Genomic DNA, 23,203 nt, shown 5'->3' on the forward strand with positions numbered 1-23,203 from the left:
GACGAAGGAGATTATGTGTACCTTCGTGTCACGCCTCTTCGAGGAGTTCATCGTTTCCACACTAAAGGGAAATTGGCACCGCGTTTCGTGGGACCTTACAAGATTGTCAGTAGGAGAGGAGAGGTCGCTTATCAGTTGGAGTTACCTCAATCTTTGGCAGGAGTCCATAATGTGTTCCATGTGTCGCAATTGAAAAAGTGTTTGAGGGTACCTACCGAAGAAGCTAACCTTGAACAGATAGAAGTCCAAGAGGATCTGACCTATATTGAGAAACCAATCCGTATCTTGGAAACAGATGAGAGAAGAACCAGGAATCGAGTTATCCGTTTTTGTAAAGTTCAGTGGAGTAATCACTCGGAAGACGAATCAACTTGGGAACGGGAAGATGAATTGAAGTCAGCTCATCCGCATCTGTTCGCTAGTTCTTCCGAATCTCGAGGACGAGATTCTGTTTAAGGGGGGTAGGTTTGTCACATCCTAAACATCCTAAAAATATAAATTGTTGTTTAATTGGAATTATTAGAAATGATTTTAAAAGCCTAGAAGAGAAGATCTAATTTTAAATAATAAATTCCAATATAAAATGGGGCCAGATAAAATTTCATTAAATACTTTGCTTGATTCTATAATTCCTAGATTTTTCTGGGATTTATTTGAGCCAAGGAAGTATTTTTAATAAATGGAATTGCATTTCATGAATAATTTAAATGGAAAAAGTTTTTTTAAAAGTCTCCTTTGGCTTTGGGCCGAAAGTCGGCCCAAAACCTTCTCTCTCTCTCCCCGGCCCAAGTCGGCCCAGTCCGCAGCCGCAGCCGTCGCTCGCGCGCGCGCGTCCGCCCGCTGACAGGTGGGGCCCACCTGTCAGACTCGTCGTCTTCCTCGCGCCGCCGCCGCCCGAAACCCTAGCGCCGTGAGCCCTCGCGCCGCCGTCGCCGCCGTCGCTCCAGCCGTGCGTCGCCGTCGCTCCAGTCGTCGTCGCTGCTCGGGGAGGTCACCGTCGTGGTCGCCAAGCCGTCGCCGACCTCGTCCGCCGCTCCGCCGTCGCTGTCGACTGCCGGAACACCGACGCCGTTGTTAAGCCGGAGGTCGCCGCCGCTTCTTCTTCGCCGCTGTCGCCGTCCGTTGTTCTTCCGCCGCTTCTTTGGTCACCGGTGAGTTCGCCGTGCTGTCCGCTATCCGTAGGTGCTCTCCGTTCGCGCCGCCGCGCCGTCGTTCGCCGGCAAGCTCGCGCGGTTCGGTCGCCGCCGGTGGTGACGTCATCGCCGACGTCATCGATACCGTCCGCCGTGGTCCGGCCGTGGACCGGTCGATCTCGGCCGTTCGTTTTGGATGGATCGATCTCGGCCGTCCAATCTCGTGAACCGTCGCCGTGCACCCGGTCCACCACAAACCCTAGCCGCTGACGCAATAAATCCTCTTTTCCTTTTCAAAAATAATTCATTATTGCGTCATAATTCAATTAAAATCCATATAAGTGTTTTAATCCGATTTAATCTTTAAAAATTCATAACTAATTCATCTTAGCTCGGATTTAGTTGGTTCAAGTCTCTAAATTTTTCTAAAATTGAGATCTACATGTTAAAAATATCCACATATACTGTTCATGCTTGTTTATTTGCTGTTTTGGTGTTTTGCTCTTTTCTGTTTAGATTCCGACGTTTCCGGAGAGTCCGTTTTCGCAGGAGAAGAATTTGAAGAGTTCTAAGGCCAGCAAGGCAAGTCACACAGATCCCAAACACAATTCCTTTGAGCATGTTGATCCTATATTTAAATTCTCTATTTATTTCAACTGTGCATTTAATTTTGAATGTCACCGGGTGGTGTGAACCTGTTTCTTTGTTATGGCCAATTTGCATTGATTACCCTATTTCTTGATTACCTTGGGTTATTATAAATTGACTAGTTGAGCTTTATATATTGGTTCAGCTAGATATTAGATGTGATTGCTTAGCCATGCTTAGAAACTTTAGCACACTATTGGGATAACTTATGACTCGCTATTATTTAATGATGGCTTAAATGATGACTCATGATGGTTAATCATGATTGGTTAATTAATTAATTTGCCAACTAAAACCTGATAATGGTGGGTTGTGAGCACATGGTTTTGATAGTCGTGCTCATGACAATTAAGGACCGGTTCACGAGTTTCGGTTGTGAAACATTAACCGTGCCAACCACAAGCCAGCGTGGGCAACGGCTTTACCTTTTGTATAGCATGGTTCATTGCGGGGCACCAGACTGAGAAGTGGCGGAGATAAGCCCACGGGGGTCGCTGGGGAGTCCATGCCTTGTTTATAAGGGGGTGATTATGATCCAGGAACGGTGCGCTGTGGTGGATTGTGTTGTGCAAGGGGTACTGTCACAGCTCCTTTCTGAGGTACCGTGGTGGTATCAAGGCGCATGGTGACATGTCGTGGGGCTGTGTCTTGTGGGTACAGTGGTACACCTCTGGTCAGAGTAAAACTATTCGAATAGCCGTGCCCGCGGTTATGGGCGGGTCTAACAATGTCTTTCGTGATTAGTCTCACACCTCTTATCATAATAAAAGATACTATGACTGGTAATAATTTGGTTAGCTCCTAGTTTGGAATGGTATATTCCTGGTTTGGAGATAGAACTGTGCAGCCGGGATTGGTTGTTCAGAATGGTTGGGCCTATGCAACAGGGTATGTTGTATAGCGTTGGATTAATACTGTTCAACTATTACTTAACTGTTTTATTAAATTCTGAAATGTTTATTAAATGCTGTTTATGCAAATGAAACCCTACTATGCCATCCTTTGTTATCCTGTGCACTTGCATAATTGCTGCGTGGCTTGCTGAGTATGTCATATACTCACCTTGCAATCATTCATCAGAGGAGGAGTTCTACAGTGATGCTGATGGTGTGGAGGATTAGGTGTAGCGCTGGTCAAGCTGCCTGTGGAGTGGAGTCGTCTGCGCCGTTTATTTTTTTTTTCCGCTGCTTAGATCTTTACTGATTGAGAGGAACTATCTACCTCTGTAATGACATTTAATTCGCTTATTAATTAGAGTAATAATTGTACTCTATTATCAATTTGTTATTATGTGCCTCGGCTGATTCCTGGACGAGGGTTCACACACATGTAAGCGTTTGGAATTTTGGATAGAAATTCCGGGCGTGACAAGGGAGCAACCGAACACAAGAGGTACATCGATCCACTGCCGGTGTTATATTAGGTCTTGGGATGCTGCCGTGCACGTCCGGGAATTAGAGGACAGCTAGCGCACGGGATTCCGTTGGATATAGATGTCACGGGATAGATTAAATGAGCCAGAGATTAATATGTCTCTCTTCACAAGGTGCTGATTTCCCACTCCGTCCAAGATCTTCCTCCTCGGTATCGCGATACCTCGTCGGCGCCGGCAAGATCGAGCTCTGTATCGCACGCTCCGCGCGCGACCTCACCGGCGACGAGTCCTTGCGGCAGCATCTGGCCCGAAGCAGCTTGCTCTCCCCACCCCTAGCTCCCCCCGCAGGAAGGTACTTGATACCTCGCCGGCGGTGACTCGCTGCAACTAACCGAAGCAGTTGTGCTCTCCGACGCCGTCCACAAAGTTTCTCTTCACGCTCTGCAGACCGCAGCTCTGCTCTCCGCACCAGCATGAGGTTACCTAGCAAGGTATCATAGCATGGTTTGGCCATCTGTTGGATTTGGGCTGTGCAAAAGCACAGTTACGTATCACAGGTACGTATGTGATAGCTATAAATGGTTCTGGATTTGTTGGAAATAGCTATAGCTACTACTACAACTTGTTAGCTGAATAATACAACATTATCGATACTTAAGAGTTATTTCATGGTACTCCATGATGATACGTATGTATATGTACAAGTTGAGCTACTGTTAATTGGGTTGGATTATAAAATCTTGATACTTGACTGGTACCCATCAGATTCATATGCATGGGTTACTTGACTCCCTCGTCGGTCGGGTGTGCGCCGGGGAGTCGTCGCCCCGGGGAGGGCAGAAGCGGGAGCTCCCCTCGTCCTCGCCCTCGGCCTTGGCGTCACCGTCGTCCCTGCTGCGGCCTGCCACTTTGCGCCTCCGGGATGGACGCCGGCAGCCTGTGTCAACCTGCAACAGGTATAGCCGTCAACATCCTCCTCGGCTCCTCGAGACTTCTCGCGCTCTCTGGCTCGGGCCTCGACCCTCACCTCGCCTCCTCGACGCCATCCTCCACCGTTGCGGCCCCCCCTCCCCCACATCTCCTCCTCTTTTTGACAGTACCCTCCGATACTCCACAAGTATCAGGCTTGATACCTTGGTACCAAGGTTTGATACCTAGGTACCACCTGGTACCTTAGGTACCAGGCATCAGGTATCGGTCGATACCTAATCGGTACCAAAGGTACCAGGTACCAGGTACCAATCGGTACCTAAGGTACCAGGTACTAGGGGAGCACACGTCCCTCACCTCGCCGTGCCTCCTCGACGCCATCCTCCGCCATTGTGGCGCTCCCTCCCTCACGTCTTCCTCTCTTTTTTACGGTACCCTCTGATACCCCACAAGTATGTAGCGCCCGTTCCGTCGTGGCGCCTAGCGGGAAAACTAGCTCTTAAAAATCCTAATTGCGAAATCCGTTTCTTTGCTTGTTGTCTAGTGCCGTGCCATCTCAGATCTCAAATCCCCGATCTATCGTCGAGTTCAATCCCGAATCCAAATCCTTCCCAAATCAAATCCCTCCGCAAAAGTCTAATTCGCCTCCCTAGGGTTTGATGGGCCGAATCCCTCTCGGCCCATCTCCCCCTACCCTCCCTGGCTCTCTCTCTCTCTCTCTCCCCCTCTCTCTCTCTCTCCCTCTCCCCCGCTCTGCCCGTGCGCAGCGCACGCGTGCGCGTGAGCCGCACCGAGCCGAGCGCTCCCGCCCCCGTCGCCGCCGCCGTCAGCCTCTGTCGCGCCTGCCCGCGCCTGCAGCCCGTGTCGCCGCTCCGTTCCAAACCGCCCCCGCCGTCATCGCCGTCGTCATCGGCTCGGCCCTGCCACTCCCCGCGCGTGCCTCCATGGGACGGAGGCAGAGCCCTCCGCCCCCTCTGCCGCGTCGCCCCCCCTCTCCCTCCTCCTTTTCCCCGAAACGGCAAGGAGGCAAGCCCCCTTTTCCTCTCCTCCTTTTCCCCTTTTTCTCACCCCGCCGGCGTCATCCTTCCCCCACCTCTGCGCCGCTTGACCGCCGAGCGCTGGCTCGCTCTCCTTGACCGCCCCAAGGTCGGTTTCCAAACCGACATCGCCGCCCTATAAACTCAAGAACCCTCCCTTCCTTTTCCCCTCCCAAACCTTCCCCGTTTTCGCCCGCGTCATTGCCGTCCCTCTCGCCGACCGCCGCCGACGCGTGTGCCGGAGGAGGCGGCACGAGCAAGGACGCGGAAGGGGACTCCGGGCACGCCCTCTCCTTCTTCTTCCCCGGCCCGAGGCCGGAGAGATCGCTCCCGTGCCGTCGGCCCATCCTCACTGCACCCTTCCTCATCGCGGTAGTGCCTCCCCCGTTCTCCGTCCTCAATCCATCCCTTCCCCTTAGTTTCCGGTAGAAGCATGTGTAGCCTCCCCGTAGCTAGCCGGCGCCGCCCCGACCGTTGCCGCCGCTCGCCGTGTGCTCGCCGCCGTCGCCGCCCGAGCTCCGTAGCGCCCGCTCGTCGCCAGCCTCGCTCGGCATAGCTCCGCACAATCCGACACTAGCAATGGATTCCCATAGCCGCGTAGATGCTCTCACCGCCGGGAATCGACCCCTCGTGACCTCGTCGCCGTTTCCCCCTTCTCCCGCCGCCGGTTGCCGCCGCCGCAATCCGCCGCCGTCGAGCATCCCCCGGCGAATCCGAGCCGTTGGCTCGTCTCCCCTCGTCCCGTGCAACCTCCCGATGTGCTCGCTTTCGCTTGTATCGCCGTGGTTCGCTCCGCCGATCGCCACCGCCGTCCGCCGTCCGTTCCGGCCGTCATCGTCGTCTACCTCCCGCCGGTCCGCGTGGCAGCCACGTAGGCGTCACGTCGGCGCCACGTCAGCCGCAACCAGGCCGACTGACCCGGCCAGCCGCCCCCTCCGCTTCCCTCCCCGTGCGCGCGGTCCACCGCGAGCCGTGAGGCTGCGCGTGGGCCCGCCGCACCGCGTCCTCCGCAAGCCGCGCGCATGCGCCGCGCCTCCCTCCCAAAACCCTAGCACGCCCGCGTGCACCTCGCTCACGGTGAGCCGAGTCGCTGACAAGCGGGTCCCACCCGGGACCACGCGAGATGAGCCCGGTCCACCGGCTCCCTCTCTCCTCCCCTCCTGCGCGCCCTACTGGGCCGAGTCCTCTTGGGCCGGCCGGCCCATTAGCTCGGCCGAGCCGCGCCTCCTCTCTCGGGCCGCGCCCTAGTCGCCCGAGGGAAGTCTACTCCTCCTCCCTCTTTCTTTTCTTTTCAAAAGGGTTTAAATAAATCCTTTTTCCTTTAGACCAAAAGTCCAATAATCTTAGAAATTCAATATCTTCCCAACCGTAAGTCCGTTTGACTCCGTTCAACTTCCAAAAATCCTCAAATCTCGAGATCTATCTAATGGCACGCTTAGGGGTCAGTAATAGGGCCTTATTTTCGCCGTTTGTTGAAGTTGTCCCGTTTCGCGTGTAGTTTCGGAGCCCGAAGACCCGCAGTGCGAGGATTTCGAGGATCAAGCTCAAGATCTCGAGCAAGGCAAGTCACCTTTGATCATCTTGCACCTATAATTTAAATCTAAGTATTTCTTTTCCGCAAATATTGCATGAATAGGATTTACACAAGTAATTCGGCCGCGGCTTGCGAGATAGCCTGCCGGCCCCAACCCTAATTGCTGCAATTACCCTCCTTGAATTATTGAATACTTAAACCTCCTTTGTCGACTGTTGTGCTTCGATGCATGGGCTCTCAGGCACGCGCATCGGAACACCTCCCCTCAAATTTAAAATATCCAAAGATGGGTAAAACTTGGGGTTTTATAAAAGACTTAGAAAACCCGACACTTGGGTCGGTGCTTGCGAACTAAATGAATTTTCCAAAATCGCGGACTGGAGAACGTACCGGGAGTACGGTTTCCCGCTCTTGCACTAAGGACCGTTTTCCTTGGAATTTCATCCGAACATAAGGCAAGTGCGACCACATGGGTGGAATGGGACACCCCTGGCTGAGTAATTAGCTAATCGGGGGAGCCATGATGCCAAGAGACATGTGGATTCAACGGGGTGGTGTCGGGGAGAACCCCCGGGTTTCCTGGCACAGTATGGTCTGGGACCTAACCTGGTGTTGGTCTGGGACCCCTCTCGTTGGCATATGGTGAACCTGTGTCGGCTTTCGAAATGCCTTGTCGTGAAAGCCCCAAGTCACCAGACGTGTCTGATCCACACGGGCTAGGTGACCAAGGCTAGTAACGTCGTGTGGGTAAAGTGTACCCCCTCTGCAGAGGTTATTAAACTGTTCGAACAGCCGTGCCCACGGTCATGGGCGGATGTGAGGTGATTCCTAGCGTAGTTTTGTTTGACTACTGCTTGTGAAATTACTGTTGTGGAATGGGTTCGATGTTTGGAAAATCTGCAGCTGATGGGATCAGCTAGGCCCGGGTGGCCGTTTGAAAGCTGTTGGCCGGGTGCCAACCTTGAACCAATTCAAAGACTGATACATTGCACATACTCCGACTGGACGAGATGCACTGTCTCATCCGCGTCGTTTGAGAAGCACTCACTTAGTTGTTTCAAAAAGGAGTTTAAATAAAATCAATTGCAAAAACAACAGCCCTTCCTTTGAAGCCTGCATTAAACACTTATTTCCCATGGATTGCTAAGTACTCCCGTACTCACCCTTGCTCTATATAAATAATCCCCTCCCAGTTGCTGAAGAAGATGAAGCGGATCCCGCCGATGAGGAGTTCTTCCAGGAGCAAGCCGGCTACGACGAGTTTTAGGGTTTCGGCCTAGTTCCCAAGTCGCGCCTGTGATATGTGGTCCAAGTCTTGGCTTCCGCGTTCCTTTTGTAATGCAGTTGTGAGCTCGGGATCTGTCCGCAGCCCAACATGACTGTACCCCTACTCTATAATAAAGAGACCTCTGTTGCTGTGATATTCTGTCTTCCTGTTATACCAGCACTGTTTCCTGGGACTGGTATCGATTAACAGGTTAATTTGGAGCGTCACGGGCTAGTTCCGCTCGGGACTAGTTCGGGGCGTGACAAAGTATCATGCTTGATACCTTGTACCAAGGTCTGATACCTAGGTACCACCCGGTATCTTGGGTACCAGGCATCAGGTATCGGTCGATACCTAGTCGGTACCAAAGGTACTAGGTACCAGGTACCAACTGGGTATCAGGTACCAGAGAGTACAAGTGGACATACCAGGTATCAGGTACCAAGGAGCACACGGAGACAGAGAAAAGGAAAAGGGACAGTCACTTAAAGTATCCCGTTGCAACGGTATCCCGTTGTGTAAGCACTATGGTACATTCAAGGAATTATCACCTATAAAGCACTGATACGGCAAAGCAGGCGCGTGTCTGTGTCCGACACGGGATCGGATACAGACACGTATCGGACACGGCCGGATACGTGTCGGGACGTATCGGTATTTATCCTGATTTTAAAATAAATAAAGTAATTCATGATACATTTATGATACGTCCCGATACGGTCCCGATACGTTTAACCCTAATATTTCGTCGGTATCAAAACCCGCGTGCGTGTGGGGGGCATCATATCCACCCAGCGTGCGCCGCCTATCAACTCTCACTCTCGCCTCTCTTTCCCAACGCTCCAGCGCCGCCGCCGCCCCATCAGCCATTGCCGCCGACGGGCTGTGCCGGCGCCGCCACACTGCTCTCCACCTCCGACGTTGGCCCAACACTGTCACCACCAACGCCCCTCACGCGCTCCAGTGCCGTCGCTGCTGCCGGGCTGCCTCGTCAACCGTCGCCGCCGCCGAGCTGCACCGGCGCCGCGCACTGGGCTGCGCCTCGCCGCCTCCTACTCTGACGTCGGCACAGCACTGTCACCGCCGATCTGTTTTCCCGTTCGTTTATTGAATTGAACTTATAGTCTTGAACAAGTCTATCGGTCTATCCTAATTATTCTATTTGTGGCTGTGAACTTGTTATTTATAAACTAGCTGTGTGCCTGTGCCCTGTGGGCTGGATGTGAACTTGTTATTTGTGAACTTATATGGTCATTGCGATGTTTGGATATACCGTTGAACTATTAATTTGTGGTCTATGCACTGTTTGTGGTCTAGCACTTACTCACAATCTATTTTTACCCTGTTCAATTTACTACTTTTCTGTATTTTTAATTTTTTTTATATATAATAACGTATCCCCGTATCCTTAATTTTTGGAAAATGTCGTATCACCGTGTCGTGTATCCGTGTCCGTATCCCCGTATCTGGGTAACATAGATTATCACACGGTACCATGGTACTGGTACCCATGATATTTGGAGGTACCACGAGATATCATAGTACCATATAGGTTTCATCGTCTATATTTAATCTGTATAATACATATTGTAGGCGTATTCAGGGTTAACACTTGTAGAAAAAAAATCTAAATTTCAGCAATTTCAAGACTTTTGGAACTTTTTGCATGAAATTATTTAGAATTTTAACAAATTTTGATTAAATTTTAATAAAATTTGACCAAATTCGCAAAACAAATTGAAGAAAAACCAAAAAAAGGGCGAGATATATATCATATAGATACATATGAATAATATCTACAAGCAATGAAAGTCGAGAAGAAGATAATAGGAGAAGAGTTGGTCTGGGATGGTTGCAACTATTTTGCAGGTGATACTTAGAAAGAATAGTAGCTAGGACACTAGCCTGCACACTGCTGCCCTCTAGTTAGCTTTGAGGTTGGCACAAGCACATTTGGCGACGTTGCTCTCCCCTTCGCTAGACAGGTACGCACGCGTCGTGCGATCTTCTCAGCTCGGCGCACCACGCGTCAGGTGTAATGATGGATGAACGTGATTAACTACATTGTCCCTCCGACGGGACACCGTTCTATAGTTTTTCTGCGGGAATTATGCTACCCAGCTATAACCTCGGTGATGGGAAGACGAGTTTCGTTAATTACTCCCTCCGTTTTAAAATGTTTGACGCCGTTGAGTAAATGTTTGACCGTTCGTCTTATTTAAAAAATTTAAAGTAATTATTAATTCTTTTCATATTATTTGATTCATTGTTAAATATATTTTTATGTAGGCATATAATTTTACATATTTCATAAAAGTTTTTGAATAAGACGAACGGTCAAACATGTGCTAAAAAGTCAACAGTGTCAAACATTTCGAATCAGAGGGAGTAGTTCCTTGTCCCGTTGAAATTGTAAGTAGAATTGGCACGCGCAGTAGAGGGTCAGGATCAGCAGTAGATACAAGACTATGGTCCCCTTTGTTTCTTCTTTAACAAGTGGATGAAAATTTGGATACTCATAGCACACTCTTCAAATTATTAAATGGTGCATTTCATACAAAAACTTTCTATATAAAAGTTGTTCTAAAATATGAGATTAATCCATTTTTCAAGTTTGTAATAACTAAAACTCAATTAATCATATGTTATTACCATATCATTTTACGAGAACCACTTAATCTTTATCTTCATCTTCAGAAGATTCAAACACCACCTATGAAAAACAATTTTCTAGACAGTCAAATGGAGTTTTCGCAGAAGGATCTGAGCACTGCCTCTAACCAAACGACTCTTAGAAATTGTTACTACCTCCGTCCCAAAATAAGTGCAGCCGTGGATATCCGTGCCCAACATTTGACCATCCGTCTTATTTAAAAAATTTGCGAAAAATTTAAAAATATTTAATCACACATAAAGTACTATTCATGTTTTATCATCTAATAGCAATAAAAATTACTAATCATATAAAATTTTTAAATAAGACGAACGGTCAAACGTTGAACGTGAATAATACAAAACTGCACTTATTTTGGAATAGAGGGAGTAAATTTTAAGGCGTGGAAACAGCCGGCGGTGAAAATCAAAATCACAGGCGAGAGCGTACTAGGACACCTGTCAGTGGAGATGCATTTCCACATGCAGGCATATTATGAAGCTCGTCTATAGGATGCATTTTCAGCAAAAAAAAAAAGTCCATAAATTCAAATTCACATTCAAAATCCCAAAAATTCTTGTACTTCACACAGCAATTCACACAAAAAAAAATCCCCAAAATTTCACCTATATTCACCACAAAATTTTGCCTAAAACTCCCCTGACCTGCCGATAGCGACCCCACGCCATTGTTGTGGTCGTCATCACGGTCGCATAGCTAAAGGACTCACTGCGGCACCAAGCCCCACCACTGACAGACCCATAGCTGCAGACCTATTGAGGTACTCCTGAGGATCGCCACTATCGGATCTGACGCTCCTGTGGCCTGCTCACTACAGCAGGAAGGGGCTTTGGCAACACGTCCATGTGTTACTACATATCAGTATAGGTGTTACAAGCGTTCCCAGTAACACAATCTATAAGTGTTCTTGTAGGCCATGTTACTGGTACAATACATTGCAACATATAACATGTATTACTATATAACTAAGAATGTGTTGCTACCTTGTAACACACAAATATCACCTATAAGAACACATATTATGTGATACTGCATAGTACCCCAGGAACACATAATTTGAGTTGTAGTAACACAAATGTAATATGATTAGCAACATGTTTCCTTATTCCAATACATTTTGTGGGAACAAACTTTAGTATATACATATTCACCACACACGATCAGGTTAAAGGAACAAAATTTAATTGACATTATTATTTTCTTTCAAAAGCACCACATATCTCACAAAATACTCACATCACATTTAGTGAAAATAAAGATTGCATTGCATAACAAAATAGTTAAAACATCCTTCCCATCATTACAAAACATAAATGATAATCCATTTGAGAAAAGCAAGTCTTCAGAATAGCAGTCTTTCATACTAAAATATGACAAAATGATAATCTATTCGTCTTCTTCTTCTTCTTCTTGAAAGTCTTTGCCGGTTTATCAATCCATAGGGTGAGATGAAAGCGAAATCAACCATTAATCTTCCAAACCTGCATGTAGCAAACATTACTTTGGTTGTTAAGCTAGAATGTACAGCAAAACATTAAGTTACATGAACCAAGGTAGAAACAACTAACATACACATATTGAAGGCCACGCAATCACCACTCCTTTGGCATGGGTATCATTAATTGTCTTGCAATGATCCAATGGTCTTACAAGCTCCTCATTTTTACGAATAGGATTGTTGATTCGTACTTTCCAAAAATGGTTGCCTATCTCAACACCACCTACATGTGAATATGGGTTGCAGCTCAACAAATTAGCATATGCCACGCCTTCTTTATTTGGATATTTTGCTGTCATGAGTAATACTGTGGAACCAACCTATATTTAACATTTAGTCAACAACCTATATTTAACATTTAACACACACAGTAATGCAAAAGAAACACAGTGTTATTACCTCCATTGGTGAAGGGCGCGTCTTCTTTGAACGCACACGGCTTTGAATCACTTGATCATGTGCATTGTCCGTGCTCTTTACGAACATTTTCTGCCCTTCTTTAGCCATCTACAGTGAAATAAATAGTATTTGTCACATGGTATCAGTATGGATACTCAAAAAAGTCACAGTATGGTATTTTTTTATATCTACAAAAATATGTACCTATGATGCCATCATTTGGCTATCTTCAAGATAGTTTATTTTGTTCATATCAAACTGGAAATTGGGGAGTTTATATACATAAGAGATCAGTTCATAAATAGGAACAAATTTTGTGTACATTATGATGTAGCTAAACTCGTAATGGTAGACAAATATAGAAAAGTAAGCTTGTATTCAAAATAGATAAAATACTATAAACTAACCATTATATAATTTATTGAAGTGATACAGTAGAAAATTATTGAACAAATAGATCTATTAAATTACAATGCCTGCAGCTTTGTTATATTTTTTCAGGTATTTAAATGCTTAATCTGAAACACCCTAGACAAAATAAGGCAATTAACTAGTTCCAAGACAATTGCTAGGGCTTCATCATGTCGTATCCTTACTTCTAGAGAGTGACAACAAAATATTTTATTTGACGCATATATATAACACTATATCTGAAAACATTTACCTCTTGTTGTCGAAAGGAATGAGCGGACCATGGTGATGGTGGTGCTTCTTGATAATGGGGTTCTTCCTGGTTTGCATCATTATGATACTAGAATTGTCATAAAAATCATGTATCAGATTGTTATAGTCTTTTTGTTGCTATAAAATAATTGTAGTGCCCTTTGCTAACCTTTTCAGTAGAGAATGACAAGTCATCGTCCTCATATATGTCCTGTTAGTCGATCAGAATTTGATGATTCTTTAGTTAAATGTAGACACAATATTTTTTAATTAGAGTTAATGGTTGTGTTTCCGCACGTGCGTACATATGAGTACTATGAATTATGGGCAAGAATCAATTTAGTAACAAATATTACCTTGAATGGATATCTTTGCTGACTCAGGAGGTCTTCTCGATCAGCTGCGTCGCATTGGACTCTCTAAATTTAAACAAAGGTAAGAATAATACAACCAAAATAACATTATTGGTTGGAAGCTATAACAATTACCTTTCTTTTAGAATGTACTGCTTGTAGCTGAGAGTTGCTATGATATCCTTTTAGTCGATTGACCTGAAAAAGATATCAATTTAGAACTAATTTTTGTATGAAGGTTCAGATAAAATTTGTACCTTTCTTAGCTTTTTTTTTTCAAGGACACCTTTTCCTGTTTGTTTTTCCTATTAGTCTTTTCTTTAAGCAGCTGTTGAATAAGCTGATCTTGCTTCTGTGCATGCTCCTTTAACTTCTCCACATCATCAATAATATGTATCGCTACTTCATGTGGTGTACCCTCTACAGTAGTGATATTAATGTTCCTGAGACGGTGTGATGTTTGGCCATAAACATAGTTGGGAACTGGAAGTAGTTCCATACCATGCACTTGTCCAGGTTTCTCTTCACCTAAAACTTGATGTAAGGCATCACCTTTCCATGCAACTCTTCCTTGATCATCTTGAGCCAGCTCAGGTTGTTCATCCATGAGGCTTTCCAACTCAGCCTAACAGTTCAGAAAAATTGGATCAGATCAAATAATAATTTGTTTTTAATTGTAGTAGCATATTATGTGTATAGCATACCAGGTGTTCATTTCTATCTTCGGCCCTTTTCTTGAGGGTTGCTAAGTAAACCATGGCTCTATACGGCTGCTTCTTTTGAGGATCATCTTGTCTCTGAAAATAATAGAACATACACCAGTTATATGAGTGACTTATATAGGACAACATTGAACAAAACAAGATTACTCACCATGTCCTTAGCCCAACGAGCGTAGCTCTTTGTCCCTGCGGTATGTGTTGTCTTCATCATGGCACGACTGCTTTTATTTTTCTCACAAAGGGCCTATTATAAACACAGTGCACTATTAATGAGACCATATCATACATCATTAATTTAGATTGGCAGAGTATTAAATTGTAAGCTAAATAATGTGCAGTTCTATCACCTTTCCCTTTTTTGACTTCCAAAATTTGACAAGTTCAACCCATTGATCATAATCGATATCTTCTGGACACAACTTATACAAAGCAGGTCTTTTCTTTTTAGGCTGAAAATAAGCTGTCTTTAGTGATGCCTTGAATCGCCTCCAATCTCTCCCTGTTGACTTCAATATCCATTGCTTGCACGATTGAGGGTACAAGAACTTTGTCTAAAATCAGTAAGATATACTAAGTAAATAAATATGTTATGTTTTGTATGTTATGACTGCTTTATGTAAATTATATTCATGTGGGAAAAAGATAAAAGGCAGAGCAGTAAATTTAAAATTCAGAGCAATATGCCTAGATTTTTGCTCAGTCACACATACCTCCACAAGTTGAAGTATTGTTTCAGCTCCACCATTCTTTTTGACCAATCTCCAATCCTTCAAGTCAAATGGACAGTAAGACCCATTTCTTGCCACTGTGCCTAAAAATTTTCCTAACAGTCCACCTTCTGCTCCAATGGGCTGTCCAAGCTTGTTGCACTTCACTACTATGTGATTGCCTTCCGGAAGGTTCCAAATATGTGTTAAAGTTGTCCTTCCACGTTTGTCTTCTTTGGCACTCTCACCTGTAAAATTAAACAAGAATAGTAGTGGCTAAGCCCAGTTTTTCAATATAAACATTTAGTTGGTCCTACTAGTTTTAGCTTTCTTCATTGTATTCGTACCTGACATATTCAAGGAGTCATCATCTTGCTGCTCTAGTTCGATCTCATCATCTTCTAGTGCTTGTGACTCATGCAATGGGTTATGTTCACTGATATTGCCATCTCCACTCTTGTATTTGGCACTGATTTTTACTACATTCAACCTTTTCGTTCTTGCCATTTCACCTGGAAATTGGTGCAATGTTTCTGGAAAATATGCTACAAAATGAAGTTATAGTAATTAGTGCTTTTCATGCAAAGCCCATAAATAGTCACAGAATATGGAGAGGAAAATGATAAGTGATCGGACTACCCTGTGATTTATATCCTTAGAACCCTATAGTCCCTCAAATCCTCAGAATAATTTACAAATAACCGAGCCAGAGAAGAAAAAAACACTTACATATTGTCTCAGGAAGTCACAAGCAGCAATCTTGCAGCCTAGCAACAGGTCTTCATGGTGAAGCTACAGGGCATGTGCAGGAGACGCATAGTTCTGGAGGACAGGAGAAGCCATGCTGTGTGCAGTGCTCTTGATGGAGATGGGGGAGTTTGTTCAGGTGGGAGGACGGGGAATGAGGAAATGTGAGAACGATTGGGTTAAGGATACGAAGAGGCAGCAATTATTTATGGTGCATGGGAAGTTGAAGGGACACACTAATTGCTTGGGATTTTTGGAGGGAAGCTAAGGTTTCACGTTAGCGGGAAGTATTTTGAGAGGGAGATTTGTGTGCAAAAATTCAAGTTCTGGAGATTTTTGAAATGGCATGTTCAAACATGTTAGACTTTTTAAAATTTTAAATTTGATCCCTAAAAATTACTACAGCACTCTAAGTACTCACTACAATATAATGCTTATCTAAACAAGAACCAACCATGTAGCATATTAATATTGTTTTCTTCAGTTTAAGGTACATATTAATATTATTTTTTCTTTTTTCTTATTTTTTAGACTTATGTGGATAATTTACTTTAGTTTTCATACCGATGTATTATATTACAAATTGTTGTTTTATTGAATGCGTACTATAAATTTTAAATTTTTGAATTAGTAAAATAAATCGGTGGTCCTATATAAAACAAGTAGCTCAAGGCAACCGCGCAAGTGCGTGGCGATGATTGGTGCATCGAACGTTAGACTTGGCCTGTTTTAGTAGCCATTATTAGAGATAAAAATGATTTATATATTTTCCGATATTCGGACACATTTTCGGAAACAGATAGTCTCGGATAGATAATTTTCTAATAGTAGCAGATATGAAAATTAATTTTGTAATTGTTTTTGGGAATGGAAACGAATACGGTAAGACCATTGTCCAGCGGAAATCAAAAATGGTTGGAAACTATTCGAAGTTCTATATTTAGGAAGCTCAATTTGAGGGGGTTTTAAATTCGCAAAATTGGTTCTATGGCATCGAAAGTTCTCTTTTTTTGTTTTATAATTCTGAAAGTTCCTAATTTACTTTATTAGCACCCCAAATCTTCCCTCTGTTCCTGTAAGAACCCTTTCCATCCAACTCATCCCGTTTCCTGTTTCTCTGACCATGGTTGACTTACATTGTGTTCGGCTACTTGAGATGGGAGCTATCCCCTCGCGCATGAGATAAACTTTCCTAAAACATGAAAGGAAAATAATAAACTTATCCTAAAATTAATCGATAAATAGCATTGTCGTACTTCCTTCAAACTCAGTCTCCTTTCAACATTCACCACTATCTTTTCCAGAACCAAGTCCGACAAAGAGTGAGCTTTCAGCCATCATCCATCCCTCGTCGTCTAACTCTATCATCTCGCAGCCGATGCATTCCATCCGATATAGACCCATCAGCCTCAGCTGATACAATCTTAGACCCTAAATTCACGCTGTCGACTTTGCTCTACGTTTTCCTTAATTACTTAATGGAATATACCAAATTTCACGGTTAACACAAGCTTGTCTTCATCCCACTTGATATGAAAAGGTTATGCATATAAAGAAAATTAGTTACTATTTGCGGATATCCATAAAAAGAACTCCGGATAGTTTCCAACCATTTCCTATTTCCGATGGATAATGGCCTTACCATATTTGTTCCTGTTTCTGAAAAGATTATATTAGTATTCGTTTCCATTTCCGGTACCATCCGAAAATTATCCATTTTCATCTAAACTAGTAGGGTGGCCCGCTCAATTGTGTGGTTAGCACCCATACGAAATTATCTATTCATTCTTCTCGGATCTATTTTAATTAATCTTGTATTGTGTTTTATATGGTCTCTTTTAATATTCATTATTTTTATTTTAAATTTCAGTTGTTTCAAAATTGTATTCCTACTTGAACTTTCTTTTTTATTTTCTAATTTTGGATTTATTTTTTATTTTAAATTTAATTAATCTCGTATTGGGTTTTTATATTGACTCTTCTTTCAAATTTGCTTATTTTTAATTTCGAATTTTAGTAGTTTTTAAATTTTATTCCTACTTAAACCCTTATATTGTTTTTATTTATAATTTTCGATTTTATTTTATTTTGTATTCCAAATTTTATTTAATCTTGTATTGGCAAGAAAGAAAAAGTTCGCACGGGAGAGAAAATTTCCCTCCAACAGTCCAAGTCCTTTTGACTGAGGACAGATAACAAAGAAACAGTCTTAACTCTCCTACCTCCTCGATTACTGCATCTCTGAAAAGCTACAAGCACTGAAGCACCTCTGTTCTCACACCACCCACCTACCAGTACACCATATGCTTGCTAGGTATAAGGAAAATCCCCAAATCTTGTCTTATCTTAGTTCGGTGGACACCACAACCCAACCCAGAAGATCAACGGCAGTTTAGCTCTTCTTCGTCGGTCCTCTGCGCAGGTGACCACCGGAGCGAGGCGGCCAAGGGAAGTGGGCTGCGCAGCAGCAGCCTGCAAGCGTGGGCGCGCAGCGCGTGGCTGTGCAGGCGTGCAGGTGTGCTGGCCGGACAAACCAGTAGGCAGGAGCCAAGGAAGAGCTGCTACCAGCTTGCTCGTTGCCCCAACTTGACTCATTGCCTGCCACATTGCTTCTTGCGGCATGAGGCTTGCTTGCATCCAGTGAGTGAGCTCTATTCTGTTCTTTATTGTATAGTGACAAATGAGGTTGTGAGGAGATTTGTATATGATTTACTGGTATATTTGCAAATTGCAATGGAGAAGAAAATAGCATTGCTTAATTACTTTACAAAGGATTTTTTATGCTTTAAATTTTTTATTCATTCATATCTCATTTGCTAGGCGCCAACTCTGAATCCTTAGTTTCTTTGGGTAAACCATTTCCCTGAAGCCCGTTGGATTGAGCTTCTAGACAAGCCTGCTGCCCTGCAGCTTGTCTGGTCCTGTTATGGAGACAAGGGCTAAAGGATCCAAGCACCAATCCACCAGGTATGGTTTCCCTCCCCATGTATTCTTGCATTTCGATAGTCAACAAGAACACTGATTCTTCATCTGTGTTTGGATGCACTTGTTGGTTTTTCTACCACGCTTGCCCTATTTGAATAAGTACTATATTTTTTTAAACACAGGGAATGGGTCGATTTAGCCACTATTAAGAAGTTACTACTTTCCCCTAGACCAAGTGATGACTATTTGACTGGTGTAGATGGTTTTCTTGATTTTGCATACAATGGGAAAAGTTCTGGAGAGAAAATCCGATGCCCATGTGTCAAATGTGCTCTAAGGTGGTTACGGAAACGGAATGAAGTGTATGATCATTTAGTTTGTGATGGAATGCTAAAAGAATATACAATTTGGGGCTGTCATGGTGAAACTGCAGCATTCATCTCTGCTAACAGAGAGGCACAGTTGCAAGAAAAAACAAAAACTAATATGCACCAGTTAGTCATAGATGCTTTTGGGCATATGGATAATGGACATCCCAATGAATTCATCTACTTGCCAAAATTCCTTTGAAACAGGACCAGACCCTAAAACCCAAGCTTTCTTTGACTTAATTAGAGAGGCCGACCAACCTTTATGGCCGGGATGTGAACTTTCAAAACTTTCATTCCTTGTGCTTTTGTTCCATACAAAATCCATTAACAAGTGGAGCAATAAATCATTGAATGATTTGCTAGCAATTTTGCAACAAGCAATCCCAAATGGTAGCAATATACCTAGAACATTTTCCGAGGCTAGGAAGATAATTGGAAAACTTGGGCTTAGTTATGAGAAAATTCATGTTTGTCCAAATAATTGCCAACTATACCGGAAAGACAAGGCTAATGATGACTTTTGTTCTAAGTGTGGAGCTTCAAGATGGAAAAACAAAAAGGATAAAACTAAATTAACTAAGAAGGAAAGAAAGAAGGCAGCACCAAGGAAGGTGTTGCGATACTTTCCAATCAAACCAAGGCTTAAGAGGCTTTTCATCCACAAAGAAACAGCTGCAGCATTAAGATGGCATGATGAGGGACGTGTAAAAGATGGGGCATTGCGTCATCCGGCTGATTCAGAGGCTTGGAAGGCAATTGATTCTGAGTTTCCTGAGTTCGCATCAGATTCTCGTAATATTAGGTTTGGAATGGCTAGTGATGGTTTCAATCCATTTGGAACGATGAGTTCAAGTTATAGTTGTTGGCCTATTGTCTTAATACCTTATAATTTGCCGCCATGGTTATGCATGAAAGCTTCTTCTCTAATGCTTTCTCTAATAATTCCTGGTCCATCTTATCCTGGAAAGGATTTTCATGTATTTGCACAACCGGTTTATGAAGAATTAGCTGACTTATTTGAGTCTAGGACACTTACATATGATGCATCTCGAGATGAGATGTTCAGACTTCGTACTGTTGTACTACACACTGTGAGTGACTACCCTGGGCTTGGAATCTTTGCATTATATAGTGTTAATGGTGAGTTTGCTTGTATGCCATGCGGTGAAGAAACTTGTTCTAAACGCTTAAAACATGGGCGCAAGTATTGTTTTATGGGCCATCGTCGATTTTTACCTCTAGATCATAAGTTCAGATACGATGAATGTTCTTTTGATGGAACTGAAGAACATAGGTCAGCGCCTCTTGCATATTCTCAAACTTCAACTCTAAAGAAGATACAAGAAGTTCCAGATTTTGAAAAGTCAAAAACATGGAAGGGTATTAGTGGTCTATTTTCTTTGCCTTACTGGGACATTAATTTGCTCCGTCACAACCTTGATATCATGCATATTGAAAAGAATATATGTGATAATATATGTGGGACACTTTTAGGATTGGAGGGCAAATCAAAGGACAATTTACAAGCTAGAGTAGATCTGCAAGATATGAACATTAGATCGGAGTTGCATCCACAAAGACGTGCTAATGACAAGTATTACTTGCCTCCTGCTTCTTACACCATGTCCAAAAAAAGAGAAACAACAATTTTGTAAAGTACTTCATGACATAAAGGTTCCAGATGGCTATGCAGGAAACATCTCAAGATGTGTAAATGTTGAGCAAGGAAAAATTTCTGGCCTTAAAAGTCATGATTGCCATATTCTTATGCAAGAACTTCTTCCTCTTGCTTTGCGAGGTGTACTTCCTGATAATGTTACAGCTGTCTTATTTGATCTATATGGGTATTTCAGAGAACTAAATGCAAAAGTACTTTATATAGATGAGCTTAAGAAGTTAGATGAGAGAATTAAATTGACATTGTGCCGTATGGAGATGATATTTCCACCTGGGTTTTTCACTATTATGGTGCATTTGGTTAGTCATTTAGGACCTGTTTGGTTGATGCCCTGAGCACCATGCCTGAAAATTTTGCACGCCTGACAGGCTTCTGAGAAGTTCTTGAATGTTACCTGGCCAGGCGGCCTGAACTTTTGCTTGTTTGGTTTGCCGCCACTGCCTGAGAAGGGAAAATGTGATTTGGGTTTGATAATTCACTAGTAAGTCAAGTGCTAAACGAGAAGACGCAAATTTCGGTGAGATTGCTTGACAGTTCCAACTGAAATCGTAGCTTTCCAATAGCAATTAATCACATACATAAAAAAAGGGAAACCAAAGGAGTACAAGGATTAAAAATAGCAATAAATCCAAGCAGCAGTCGGCAAGCTTCAATCGGCAACAACGACAGGAGCAAAAAGAATCACAGCATTGGCTAAAGCTTCGCGCCAAGATGTTACAACAACGACGGGATCCGAAGAATCGACAGCCGCCGCGAAAGACGACGGGATAAATCTGGTGTCGCACGCCGGCGACGACAGCAGGGGCTTTTGCGTAAACGACGGCGACGGTGGCATGGACTTCACTCGGCGGCGATAGCTACGGCAGCGGAGGTAGCCAGGCAAGGGCTTCACGCAGTGGCGGCATCAGAGCTTCACGGGAGGGCAGCTTCGTTCTGCTGGCTGCCGAAACAGATTATGATGGTAATCTTCCGTCCTCGCTGCGCCTGAGGCTCAGGCCACCAAAATTGGTGGCCTGACTCAGGCTAATCACGTGTCTCCGTGTTTCAGACCAGGCGGGGGTAAAAGAGTGTCAGGTTAGCAACCAAACAGAGCCTAGAATGAGTAAGGCTAGTCTCAGGTCAGGTAAATTTTTCTCAGGGTAGCAACCAAACAGGCCCTTGGCAACTGAGGCATTACTAGGTGGTTCTGCATGTTTTCGTACTATGTACTTTGTTGAAAGGTATTTCTCTCTTTCAAATATTAGGATGTATTCTTTATTTTACAGCAACATATTTAACACAATTTTTTCTTTGTGTTGTCCTGACTTCCTGTAGGTACCTTGGTGTGCTGAAGTCATATGTGCGTAATAGAGCTCATCCGAAGGGATCAATGGCTGAAGCATATTTGGCAGATGAGTGCATGGTTTTTTATTCACGATATCTTGATGGTTTTGAGACTAAGCATAACCGTCCTTCGAGGAATGATGATACATATGAGCTAGATAGTTATCCTATTGTGAAACAAGGATCATCAATATTTTCTCATATTGGAAAACCACTTGGAAAGCCTAGCAACTATGTTATAAGGGGTATGGCTAAAGTACAAGCACATCAATATGTGTTGTTCAATTGTTCAGATGTTAATAAGTACTTGCGGTATGACCTGCACCTTAAAGCATGTTTAGTTATCCTTTTTATGATAGGAAGGTTGATTATAAATATTTTGCAGAGCTCATGCTGATCAGATTGCAAGTACATATACTCGACGTGGTGTCAATCCAAAAACTATTGAGCGTGTACAAAATGAGAAATTCCATGAATGGTTTAGAGCATATGTAAGTACAGAATTTCAGATTATTTATATATAATACTCAAGTCATCACCTAAATGAGTTCTCACTGTACAGATAATGGATCTGGAGCGGAAGAATGGCTTGCACATTGTCAACGAAGATGTTAAATGGCTAGCCCGTGGTCCACTTAATGCAGCCAAACGATATCGTGCTTTTAACACTCATGGTTTCAGATTTAGGCCTAAACGCTTGGATGGAGTGACACAAAATATTGGGGTTGTGCTAACTGCAAAAACATCTAGCTACACTAAAGCAAGTGACGCTACTCCAATTTTAGGTGATGTTACATATTATGGGAGGATAATAGATATTATTGAGCTGAACTACTCTGGAAAATTTTCAGTGGTCTTATTTAAATGTGAATGGGTGGATGTTGTGAAATCATTGTCATGATTAATATTTGTAATGAACAATTGGCTATGCAAATGATTTAATCAAAGAATTGGTTTGAGAGTATGTGTGAATGTTGGTGTGAGTGCGTGTGACTAATGTGGGTCAGGTTGTGATATCTGTGCCCAGGAACGGTTGTTTTGTCTGATTGTATACAGGTGACTTGAGGTCAGCTTTGGTCAATGGTGAGGACCGGGACTATGCTCAGGGAGGAGCAGAGGTCTAGTGCGGTCGGGATACCATGTGAGAAAGTGACTAGAGTCAGAATTCTTGGAGGTCAACTTCGGTCAACGGTGGGGATCGGAACTAAACTCGGGGAGG

General features: G+C 43.7%; 1 protein-coding gene and 1 pseudogene across 5 annotated transcripts; one reads left to right on the forward strand and one right to left on the reverse strand.

Annotated features, from left to right (window-relative positions):
- Positions 1-10,598: 10,598 nt before the first annotated feature.
- LOC127762575 (uncharacterized) lies at positions 10,599-15,447 on the reverse strand (annotated as a pseudogene).
- Positions 15,448-17,947: 2,500 nt separating this feature from the next.
- LOC127761802 (uncharacterized) lies at positions 17,948-22,942 on the forward strand. 5 transcript variants are annotated; one of them, XR_008015292.1, is made up of 6 exons: positions 17,948-18,327; positions 18,508-18,654; positions 18,795-21,881; positions 21,976-22,296; positions 22,370-22,475; positions 22,547-22,942. XR_008015292.1 is itself a non-coding variant. In XM_052286135.1 (5 exons), exons 2-5 carry the CDS (start codon positions 18,614-18,616, stop codon positions 22,883-22,885), a joined length of 807 nt encoding a protein of 268 aa, XP_052142095.1. In that variant the 5' UTR covers positions 17,948-18,327; positions 18,508-18,613; the 3' UTR covers positions 22,886-22,942. The 5 variants fall into 5 exon arrangements, 2 of the variants coding, with proteins under 2 accessions (XP_052142095.1, XP_052142094.1); XR_008015294.1 differs by having other exon boundaries at positions 20,478-21,881; XR_008015293.1 differs by having other exon boundaries at positions 18,508-21,881; positions 21,976-22,229.
- The last annotated feature ends 261 nt before the right edge of the window (positions 22,943-23,203 follow it).

This window comes from Oryza glaberrima, chromosome 2, assembly GCF_000147395.1.
Source record: "Oryza glaberrima chromosome 2, OglaRS2, whole genome shotgun sequence".
Classification (NCBI taxonomy): Eukaryota; Viridiplantae; Streptophyta; class Magnoliopsida; order Poales; family Poaceae; genus Oryza; species Oryza glaberrima.